Raw genomic sequence first — 12331 nt, forward strand, 5'->3', positions numbered from 1 at the left:
ATTAGACGTATAGATTTACATCTCACATTTACATTCGCAACGTAATCTTGAAGTGGACCATGACCAGAAACCAGTTTTTGTTGCCGGTTTTAACTTGACCTATTTACAGATTTACATGTGACATCATAACATTTTGAGTGGACACTTAGGCCATGTACTGTATTAGAGTTTAAAAGTATTGAATTATTTTAAATAACTTTGAGAGCATTAGATACTTTTTTTTGCCAGTGTAATGTCAAACGTGTAGTTGTGTTGTGCATTTATAATAGAAAATGAATTTCCTATGGCACATGGGGCTTTCTGGTTTTCTTGCAGTGTAACTGATTGAAAACGACACATTCACTATTGTTGGGCCCCGTTATATTTTTCAGTATATGGCCCACAATAATAAAAAAAAAAAGTGTTGGCCACCCCTGCCCGACACTCTTCATATATCACAGGAAATGATTCCAGACCTGCTGCTGTGATGAATCCCCCTGGAGGCATCGGAGAGCTGCGGTCTGCAAGGAGACCCAGTGTTTGCCCCAGACACTCATCAAGCTTCTCCAACACCTTCTTCCACAGAGGACACTGGCTGTCCCTGCAGAGTTTGTGTGGAGTCAAATAATATCCATGTACAATCCTATTGTGAGTTAGTTTACTCTCTCATTGAGACAACCTCCTGCCGAACTTCTTCCTCTAATCACAGACACAAGGGATTTGAGATGTGCCAGTTGACATTTGAAGCCTCACCGTGTATTCATCCAGCAACATGTTCTCGTACGTTCTTTCTACAACCAACGAATCCTGGAAAGCAGCGAGCATTTTGGAAAAATCACCTTCATCCCCGATTTCTTTTTTACCGTCATTAGCTCCTTAGTGTATTTCTTTGTCTGTATGTTACTGTGTTTCTCTGCGTACAAGCAGTTCCTAACCAATTGTCATTGATCAATAAAGCCTTTAAATAAGGCAGATCAAAAATGGTCTTTACTGACACACATATTTCCTTCTTCTCCCAGATGATCTATAGCTCATGAGGACATTTGATCCAAACCTGCCCTCTAGTGACAACATCTGGTCCACACAGATAATTATTCTGCATGGCCATCAATGTGCCATTATATTGAGGGCAATCATGAGGCTTTTTAATTCACAATTATATGTAAAAAACAAAACAAATTCAGACAAATGTGAGACTGCCCCCATCACTGACAAGACTAAACATGTAGCGATGCAACAGCTCTTCATGAACACATTCAAAGACAAATGATTCTTAGTTGTTTTCTACATACAGAAACAAGAGTTGTTTCCCTTTTATTCATGTATGTATTCATCATCACAGGACATGCTGCAGGGTCCTAGAATCAACACAGAGACTGCTTTTAGCCTGGTTTCACCAGACATCTGGAATACGCTGCAGGCCCGTCTGGAGCTCGATAGTCTGGTTTCAATGGGTCCATTCAGAGATCCAGTTCAAATCTAAATCATTTTAGCCGGAACTGGTTTTAATCAAATACTTTTATTTATTTTTTTAAAACATAATATTGCAATGACCACAACTGATATTGTACATTTGAAGTTGTTAGTTTTATGTCGATTGAAACACTTATGGAGACAGGACTTCCCTGATAAAATACATTTCAAGAATCTAGTTAATATGTAGGACTGTCTAATATTTTCAATTTGAGGTTTTTAGGAGGAAAAATATATGACCTTGTGACTTTATTCATGTCATGTTAGTGAGAGAGAACTGGCCTGGGGCACAGACAATCATCTGGTGTTGTGAACAGTGGCAGACCCGGAAGAAAATGACAATTAACAGAGAAGATGCATCTTTCAGTTACTCCCTTTTAATTCAAAGTAAAACAGGAATATATAAAATGATTAAAATCCACATTTATAGACAGGGAGACCATATATGACATGAAAATAAACAAAAAGCGGAGAAGGATTGCATTTACATTGTGCATTTACACTGTACATTTCATCATTCAGTCCTGTTTCAATCTCACTTTACAAACTGAGTTAGTTTGGCTACTGTGTGTCTGTACCAGCACTGCAACAACTACAATCACAGCCACATAAGAGTGAAGCAGGAATGGAGACGGAATTTTGTAAGCCAACCAGGAAGTCAGCATCACACTGGTTCCCTCCACAAAAAGCCAATGGATCGGATTGTTGCAGAAAATCAGCTCTGTGGCAAACAAACGTGAAGTTTGAATGCAGTCACCACAAGCAAAAAGCCAACGTTAGGCTAGAAAGGACCTCGTCCACGGTGACGTGACCGCTGAGACAAAGGAGGACGAGTGTTCTGGTGTTCCATTTAGACACTTGTTAGCAACCGCCGTTTTTAAGACAATTCAAAGCTTCTAAATTCATCAGCCGGGTATTTACTGACGTATTTATGTCGTAGAACAAAACGTTAAAATGTCTTCAGCTTGTGTCAACCACAGACATTATTTCAGGCATCTAACCAAAAACATATTAAAAACCCATGGACTTTTAGATGAGGGAACAGGAAGTGGAAAAAATGCTGACTCAACTTTGCAGCACTCCATAAAAGAACAATGAAAAAAAGACACATAATCAAAACTTGCTTTGGGTTTCTTGAATGGTACCGTTTTGCTTTCCTTCAACAGAGTGATACTGTATCAATGGAGGGAACAGCCAAAATAAAAGAGGGCAGACATAATGCACAATACATTCGCTACAACGTAACAAAAGTATTATCAGAATTTTCCATTCCCCAAGAACTGTATTTCACTTCATCTTCTTGTTCCATCAGTTTGTGTGCACCCTGGATCAGAAAGGTGGGATCATGTTCACGTCTCTTTGTTTTACAGTGGCTAGCAGGGCTGACATGTCAGTAGATGTGAATCTTATAGTTAGTAGGGAGTAAACCTCATCTCTCTAACATTTTCGCCCTGCTCCATACAAGCCCATTACACCACCGGGCCGTTCGTGTTTACACACCCCAAACAGCCAGAGGACCAACTGGATGCTAGCTGGAAACTGTAGTTGAAAGACAAGCGTGTCGTGTTCCCTCTACAGAAATGTTCAAAGTATATAAAGCTAACCCACAACCCAAACTTAACAAGATGCTGCCTCCCATTCGCTAACTGAGTGACAGTGGTAATAACTGCTCGGTGAAAAGAGCACAATTTGATATGTTTGAAATAAATCTGGATTTTGGCGATGAAGAAATGACTGAGCTGTTAACATATGAAGCTTGAAATCAGGGTTGAGCTTAGACATTAGCAGTGGAGAGTACAGTCATTGTTTTCCTCACCCAGGTCATTTTTGTACAATCCGCTAAAGCTAATTAGGTTTAGAAGAGAGTGGAGTCATTTCTGCCACCATCAATAAGATGCCAAAGGAAGAACCTCTAATGGAGGAAAACTGTCACCCCCTTCGTCGAGCTGCAGGAATCAAAATGAAAGTTTCTTGTCGGCTCATTTCAGCACGTTGGGTGGGCGTCTCCTATATTCTAGCAGTTACCCGAACAGCAGTCTGTGGACAGTGGACATGCCGCTTCAGCACAACAGCAGCATGCTAACAGCTGACCCTCCTCTGCCCGTAGAAGTATGAAATATAAAAACGTCTAGAACTTTAATACGGACACACAGTGAGAGGTTTCTTTGTGCAGCTGCAAAGCGAGAGCTCGTCAAGCAGAACAGGGTGAGGTACGGAGGACAGGCGGGGGGGGGGGGCTGGGTTCAGACGCAGAGCTTCACTATCACTCGTTGAGCCTGCTCGTGTTCAGGATGGAGGAGATGTATTTTAGAGAAGGAAACTAAATAAAAAGTTATCTACGAGCAGGAGCAAAAAACCTGATTGTGCTCGTCTTGAAAACAGAAAGACTTTGGAACTCTTCCGTTTGTGAACTGTAATTGAAGCGCTCCATATGACAGAGTTGCATTTTGTTTTTGCATTAACATTAAAAGTGATGAGTGCAGTCTAAAGGGGGGGGGGGGGGGGGCATAGCAGCACACTGTGTCAAATCTTCTCTAGCATTGCACTGAAACATTTTGGCAACAAACCCTTAGGCACAAAGCTAACTAACCACATCAGCTCATTACGGGGACAGTTGAACATCAGAAATACATCTCTGTCCTCTTACTTGTAGATCTATTTATCAATCTAGATCGTTTTGTTGTGAGTCGCCGAGTGTTGGAGATATCGGCCGTAGAGATGTCTGCCTTCTCTCCAACAGAATGGAACCATATGACACTCCGCCACAAGCCGAGTGCCGAAAACAATGTAGATCGATAAATAGCACTACAAGGTAAGAGGGAAAATATGCATCTTGGATTTTTGGGGTGAGCTGTCCCTTTAAGAGACCGAACTAAAAGCATCTCTGTCTTTGTCACTAAACACAGGTGTAATACTGTCCATGTTCGATGTGAAGTGACGCCATAAGTCCAGTTCTAAAACAGCACTGAGAGCAGGAATAAAAAAATAAGAAGCAGAGTGAGACTGATAGTGCAAATAAGAAAGCAGAGCTTCTAACTGTCGGAGGCGGCGGTAGGGATGGAAGTGCCACGTTCGGCGGCCGACACCGAGCCCCTCGCCACCTGATGCACTGAACGTGGAGAACACTGGTTAAAAAATGCGAAGCTTTGTTAAAAAATAAATACTCTACAGTCATACCTTTTTCTGATGAGTCTCGGAATGTATGAAAATATTTCACGCGTCGTCTTATACAAATATGTAAACACTTCTCCTTTCATTGAGAGTGTTTTTAAAGTCTTGTACATATTTCTTCTGTCATTGCTTGTTTTTTTTTTAATGACCAAATTTGTTTTGAATTAAAAGCAAATGAGAGGGGGCAGTGAACCTTAAATAAATGAGTGTCAGTCTTTTGAGGTGACTGTAAGTTCCATCATTAACCCACGTTTTTAGAAACCTCCCGTTTCTTCCAGCCGAGTAAGTAGTTAGAAGGAAAGGTTGTTAGAAATACACCCGTGGTGGCTCTCATACTGTACATTCACACACACACACACACACACACACACACACACACACACACACACACACACACACACACACACACACACACACACACGAATTCAAGATATTGGTCGCACAGTATTTGTACATTATAGTTAAGTGCATCTATTGGGTGAAGTTTGCCCCACTGAACGGTATGATAAATGCCATAACAGTTGAATTAAGCACTTAAAAGAAGGTTTTGTGCAGTTTGCAGTCTTAATGTGGTAAACTCCACCCAGCTGGTACTTCAAGGTGGTTAAAACAAACAGAATTACTTGCAACTACAGTCTGAGTCGGACTGGTTGTTCCTTTGACACAGACACACACAGACACACACACACACACGCGCACACACATACCCTGAAAAAAACACATTCAGAATTGGCCGACAGCGTTCGCATGGCGTTTGCTCCGGCACTCACAGCGCGTTGGGTGAGGTGCATGCTGGGCTTTAGCTGTCGTCCTCTTCGTTGCTCTGGGTCTGGGTCTTCTCCGGATTGGAGGAGCCTTCGAAGCGCTGGGAGGCGATGATGGCCTGGTGAGACATGCTCTTCCTCACGATGTCGCCTTTCCTCCACAGCGTGATTTCCTGCAACACGACACGAGAAGAATGATATAGGACCTGGTGGAGGGGGCCGTCTCCATGGTGATGAATCACATCTGACCCGTGACTGACGGTCATAATGAGCAAATGTGCCTAACTCATAGATTATTGAATGACAACATATTCACCTCAATGATTGATTGACCACAGTGCACATGGTTAATGTCTGCTGGGTCAACTAGCTGAAGGCCTCTGTTGTAGCATGTTAAAGAGTACCGCTGGTGTTTGTACATGTTTTTATGTCTAATCTGGACAGTGTTGCAGCCTCTAAACGGGCAATGAAGCACCATCACCGTGCGGCCACTGAAAGAGCTCCTTGTTGCCCCGACATGCTCAGATTGGGCCTCATTCACCAACCCGCTCCCAAGAAGATCATCTTCAAACCCACGAACAAGGTTTTCACAGAGAATGTGACTCTCAGCGATGTGAGAATCTACACACACTCAAGAGCACACCAGCACCCCGACGAGTCTATGCTAAATAATTGGTTATTAAATAACTCACTCATAGTAATCTCGTAGTCCGCTGACAGTGTTCATATTCTTTATACATGACAACATATGGAACAATACTATACAAACTTAGGCTTAGCAGCCCGTTTGCTCTACTGATGTATTTGTAAACAGCACAACACTTAATAGAATATGAACTACAGTAAGCTATATTGTATATACAGTACTGTACCGTATTGTTTAGTCTACTAAATGTTGAAATAACATAGGTGACATGAAGCATGAAGCTGTACCTGCTGTTTGAAATAGCGCCTCTCCTCCTCATCGATGAGGACCAGGTTGAGGTAGTACCGCACCGAGAACTTCTTGTTGATGTCCCTCATGGTGGGCGTCATCTCATAGCCCGCTAGAAACAGCCTGATGGGGATGGACTCTCCTACGGCAGAAGAAGCCAGACACAGTGTGGGACAAATGGACTGGCAGTAGAGACACGGCTCACAACCCCACCGAGGCCTCGTCGTTACCTCTGACCGGCGCTCCGTCCATGATCTCATACTTGGCTATGGTGTCGTTCTCGTGGTAGACGTTCGGCCCCGTGCCGGTCGTCTCCCGCTTGATGATGTCAATCTCCATGTGTCTGATCTTGATCCTCACCAGCAGAAAGTAAATCTTCCCCACGATCACATCTTTAAGGTGATACCTGCGAGGAAAAAACCATGTCATCTGTCAAAACCAAACACCTGCTTTTCTCAGGAAAACAGGTGGAACACTTCGGATGGAGGAGAGGGAACTCAGTCATACTTGGATTTATTGTACTCAAACTCTATGTGCAGACAGTCCTCGATCCCCACTTCCATCTTGATGGAGGAGTTGAGCTCGGGGTAGCTGCTGAGCGTGTGCACCACGATGTCCAGCTCTTTGTTGATGTCGTTCAGTCTCCGGCCCACTGTCGCCCTCAGGAAGTAGCTGGAAGAGAAAAAAGGACACATGACGATGAAACGAGGAAGGACTCGACAGCGAGGGCTGCCCACCGGCAACCAATTCTTGGCCAACCAATTTTTAACATAAAAAAAGAGAGATTTTTGTACACCAGGAATAGAGGACGGACACGTTAACTGGTCACATTCTACTTCTGTAAAGTATCAGAAAAAACACAAACTACAAAGACTACTGTAATAAATAAAGCCTTTCTTTTATGTCACATTTTATCTTATTTACCCAAAATATTAGGTGACTCAAAATGACGACCACGGTTTAGTTTTTCGGCAAACCCCCGCGTGGCCACTTTAAAAGGTTAGCGCTGAGGCCTGGTGCCCAACACTAAGACTGGTTAGACTGTGCTGCTCAAAACAACTCACAGTAGATAATGGACGGATGAAAACGTGGAAAGATAAACTTGATAAGTTTATCCAGAAGAAAGGCCAAGTCGTTCACAGTGGCCACAGCAGGACACGTCCCACACAGCTGGTCAGCTGTCGGGGTTATTGTTGAGCGAACAGCCAATCATAGAGGAAGACTTCTTGGGAAATAAGCTGATTCAGTTTCATGTCTGTGTGTTAAATATGGAGCTACAGCCAGGAGACAGTTAGCTTAGCTTAGCAAAAAGACTGGAAACAGGGGGGAACCGCTAGCCTCTCATTAACATGTTATATCTCATTTGTTTCACAACCAAATAAAAAACAAAACAAGTTGTGGTTTTACGAGTGGTGAAAAGAAACAGCCCTGTACATGAACCCACACAACTAATATGAGAGTCGTAGTATTATTCTCATTGACTATTCCTTTAACATGTCAACATTAGCTTAGCATTTTAGCGTGTTTTAACATTTGGGGTGTGAAATCAGTCTGTCTCTCACAATGTGATGTAAAATCGATTCTGGATTCTTTACATAGGGGTGCTGCTGTTAGGATCGACTCCAGTGTGCGCTATACAAGTGTTCAAAACAAAGTGAATTGTAGAGAAGATGATGGAGTTTCTATATTTGGAAAAGTTGTTTCAACTGATTGCTATAATGTAAACACACAAAGGCAAATCTAAGACAAAAGGGAACGTTTCTTCATGCTAAATTTGCACAAATGAACACTTTTTACTTCAAAAGACAACAAGTTGAGTTTATAGAACAAATGAAAATGCTTCCTGTTACATAAATACAATTGGAGTTGCCTCTTTAGTTCTAAGAGGTTTGCCAACTTACACAGAAAAGCTGGTATTTTTCAACAAATCACACAATAATGTTTGACACAACTTTGACTGGGTGTGAATAACTACTGTCCACCAGGAGCAATTTAACTCGGTTCTTCTGGAGGAAATCCGTTCAGAATCTTAAAACAATCTCGATTCTTATATATAAAAAAAAAACATTAAAGCTGAACCCTGTTACGATGCTGAAATCCCCACATCACAAACATTGGAAATAACCCATGCACGCCCACAGCAGAGCCTACCGTAGCTTGACGTTCTGGCCGGTGTAAGACTCGTAGGGTTTCTCCACATGCGTGAACTCAAAGTCAAACGTCTGGGACTGCGTGAGCTCCCCCGGCCGAGCCAAGTCTTTCACGAGGGACACAAACTCATGGTGGTTCCCCCTGTCGTAGTACAGCTCTGTAGGAGACACGGCACCGGCATCAGACAGCTGCACTGGAGAGCTTTCATACATTGTAGTGAGGCGTTTGCACAAGCTTTTTATTCATAACAGAAGAAAAACTATCGTTGCACCCAAATCCGTTCTAACTGTTTTACCTGAAGTACTTCTGGACTATTGACTTTGACTTTTTTTTTTTACAAAGGCTGCCATTTTGCCCTTCTACTCCTGATCCAAAGTACTTCTGCTTCTTCTTTACTGGGAGAGAAATGGCGGTGGACAGAAAAAGGAAAAGGGAGGGTTTGCAGCACTGATGAAAAATGTCAAGATGTATTTATGCTCTCGTGGTGCGGACAGGACAAAGAGGAACTCCCCGCTGCTGCTGCAAACTCAGCTTAACTAGGCTCACTGCATGTTGATGAAGGACAAAAGACATTTGAACAGAACTGTACACAGCTTGAAAGGCAAACAAGCTGCAGATAGACTGAATGAGGGGCCGTTTCCCTTAATCTAGTGGACCCCGAGGCCGGCTTTACACACAGCAACCTTTGTGCAATTAGTTGCAGATTTGGTTTTTATCGTCTTACTTCAACACAACAACAACAAAAAAAAATCCTGACAAGAAAAATGAATCAGGGTGTGTCTTATTCAATGCACTCGATCTTGACAAAAAGAGATCAGAGTTCAACCGTAACTTTTACAAAGCTCTTGGAAACAAGGCATCAGCTTCAGGTTGCTGAAACTGAAAATATGGTTGCCATTTTTAGTCACCTCACATTTTTGTTACACGTCAACCGTGACAACCCTTACTGCCGAGCCTTGAAGTTGAATGATTTCACACGGTGGAGTCTTCAGAGTGCTTTACAGGAACACAACAATGTAAAGGAACCCAATCATCAGCTAAAGTTCTGCATATGTAAAGGTGACAGAAGTATTACTATCAAAATGTACTTTCAGTGCCTGACAAAAGGAGTAGTACTCAATATGCAGCTGAATGGTACGACACCTGGCAATGTTAGATTTATATATAGTATTACTGGGTTATTATCACTAATGCATTAAACAGCATCTTCATGTTGTGGCTGTTCAAGGTGGAGTTTATTCTGTAACAAACTACATTTTTATAAATGTATGTTTTGTCTGTAAAATATTAAAGTGCTACATAACCATAGCTGTCAGATTAATGTAGTGGAGTAACAAATATAACGTTTGTATCTGAATAGCAGTGGGAGATAAGTAGCAAGTATTAGAAACAATTCAATGCCAGTTCCAGTTTGTTTTGTATCTTCACGTTCAGTGTTCAACATCCGGTTGCTAACAACAGCAACTTATATTTTCAACGTGCTACTAGTTGCATGGTGTGTAAATCAGCCGTAAACTAGTTGCTATTGTATGAAAGTCACAGCTGTGCTCTGACAGAGAAGCGCCCTGTTTTAAATGAAAAAAAAAGAAAAACAGGAAGTCAAAGGTCAATGAGACAGCTAGCCAATGGCTGGTGCGTCAGCTGACGTTAGCTTGCACCCGCATCTGTCACGAGACCCGACACTTCTCAAACTGACACTTGTTACCACAGCAGGCCGGTGTGACGTTGAAGTGGCTCACGCGCTACTCGTATAAGATACATTGAATAAAGTACACGGTGCGGGTTAGCGCGTGTAGCTAGCTCCCCGACGTCTCCTCCTAATACTTTGCTACTTCTCTCAGCGGGCTCAGAGTGAAACACGCAGGCCCGCGAGCCGCTCACCTATCTGGCCGATAAACTCGATCTTGACGCCGTTGTGCTCGAGCCTCTTCCCCGGGTACTTGAGCGTCACGTTGACTTTCCCCGACACAGTCTCCCCGTCGTAGAAGAGAAAATACTTGTCCTTCCTGCCGTCTTCGCTTTTATGCTCGGCTTTCTTTCTCGTCTCGGCGTCATTCAGAACTACATCGATGTCCGCACTTTGACCAAACCCAAAGAAGCTCATCGCTGCTGGTCAGCTGTCACCGGGTCCTACTGAGAAACACCTGTAAAACACTGGAGCTCCTTCTCGTTCGGCTGTGAGACGTCCAGGGCTTAAACTGCCTCCCAGATTATTGAATATTTCGAGTTACAACCGGTTGAGTGCGCATGCGCGGGCAGTCATGTGAAGGAAAGCTGTATTTATCAAACGTTTTTTTTTTCTTCTTTTCTTTTTAAAACTTTTGATACAAACTATACTCTTGGTACTATAATAACACAACAATACATTGTTGAATGTGGCCATTTAAAATACCGATAACTTTTCTACAATATGTCTGCACATTTTTGGCGCAGTATCAACAGGCGGAAGAAATAGTCCCTCTGAGTGAACAACAGTTGTGTGATGGCAGCGCTGCACCGCTAGAGGGCAGAGTTCAACAACAACAGGGGACGGATTATCTCTTTAGTTCCTCTTCAGTTAAGGTTTTTCCATCCCTGATATTTTATGCCATAATTCAGTATTTTAACATTTCCATACGAAAATAAAACCTCTCCCATATTATAACCACTGCATGTTTTTTTTTTTTTCAAATTCTTGATACACTGAAAAAGCTTCTGAAACTTTAAAAAGGTTTCCACTGACAAACAGTGGAGTCAGTACCACAATTTCTGTAAAAAGTTAATATGCAACAAATATACCATAACATTAGTCAGTCAAAGAAGCCAACACCATTTGGCCACATATTTCACTCGTTTTTTTCACTTGCATTAGTGGGTCAGAAATCTACTTGCCAAAAGTCCAGTTTTACTTGCCCCAATAGAAATAGTTTTATATATTAGTGGTCATCAAATAACAACAAAGACTTAAGTTAATTGTTATATTTCATCTACCTTTCTCTCAGACATGTGGCAACCGTCTCAATACATAGTTCATAGTACATCCCCTCTAACTAAACTCCTGTTTCCAGGATTCTTAAATTGCTCGCTTGCACTTCAGTTCAGAAACTTGAGCAGCGTTCCAAAAGTCGTACTTTTTCTTTCTACTCTTAGTACACACTGCAGCTGTTCTTACCAGGTATGCACTGTTGCATGCAGTATGCATTCAATTGGGATATACTTCCTCCTCATAATGTGGCACCTTGAACTTTGACCCTTTTGCTCATATATCTGCTGCGCAATGGATTATGGATCATCCTGGTAGAACCTACTGGTATTTATGACATACACTGCATTTTATATAGTATGTATTGGGACATACTAAATCTTTTCTAGCATACTAAATAGTACGGTAGCGTGGGTATTGGAATGCACAGTGTGACATTTGCACTGCTACATCTACAACTACATGAAATATGAAGTGTACAGAGGAAGAAACTCACATTTTGTAGTGTGTGTGTTTCACTTTAGCTCATTACAAAAATCCTGCGGGAACAGATTCTCTTAACTGCGTAATTAGTTCTGGTGATTTGTGAAAAAAGATTATAATGATCCTCCTTTGACAACAGTTAATTGACTCCCCCCCGGGGCTTTACTCTGTACGAACCGAGTCGCAACGACGTCTCTTTCATAACAATGACTCACTTTTGAGGCAGTGAAGAAGAAGAAAAGAAGACGTCTAAAATTGTCCGTCAACTGCCAGCTGGAACATCTGAATGTCACATGGAGAAATTACTACAACTCCTCTCTGTGTTTGGACAAATGACTGCAAACTTTTAACAAGCACGCTCCTTCTAGCTTGAGACCATGTTGGTGGTTTGCAGTTGGGAGCAGCTGTGATGCG

The 12331-nt window shown here is 42.2% G+C and overlaps 1 protein-coding gene across 1 annotated transcript; it reads right to left on the minus strand.

The window, feature by feature from the left end:
• Window positions 1-1807: 1807 nt before the first annotated feature.
• On the minus strand, window positions 1808-10664 carry LOC306705036 (vacuolar protein sorting-associated protein 26B-like). The gene is made up of 6 exons (XM_079171680.1): window positions 10354-10664; window positions 8473-8629; window positions 6829-6993; window positions 6552-6727; window positions 6321-6463; window positions 1808-5560 (listed from the first exon to the last, which is right to left on the minus strand). The coding sequence occupies exons 1-6, from the start codon at window positions 10574-10576 to the stop codon at window positions 5423-5425; spliced, it is 1002 nt and encodes a 333-aa protein (XP_079027806.1). The 5' UTR covers window positions 10577-10664; the 3' UTR covers window positions 1808-5422.
• Window positions 10665-12331: the final 1667 nt, after the last annotated feature.

This window comes from Pholis gunnellus (assembly GCF_910591455.1).
Source record: "Pholis gunnellus genome assembly, chromosome: 13".
NCBI lineage: Eukaryota > Metazoa > Chordata > Actinopteri > Perciformes > Pholidae > Pholis > Pholis gunnellus.

Coding starts and splice junctions, on each gene's coding strand:
- LOC306705036 (XM_079171680.1), bottom strand. CDS start 10,576: ATGAGCTTCTTTGGGTTTGGTCAAAGTGCGGACATCGATGTAGTTCTG. Junction 6,728..6,828: donor TTTGAGTACAATAAATCCAA/GTATGACTGAGT, acceptor TTTTCCTCGCAG/GTATCACCTTAAAGATGTGA. Junction 5,561..6,320: donor GGCGCTATTTCAAACAGCAG/GTACAGCTTCAT, acceptor GTCGTGTTGCAG/GAAATCACGCTGTGGAGGAA.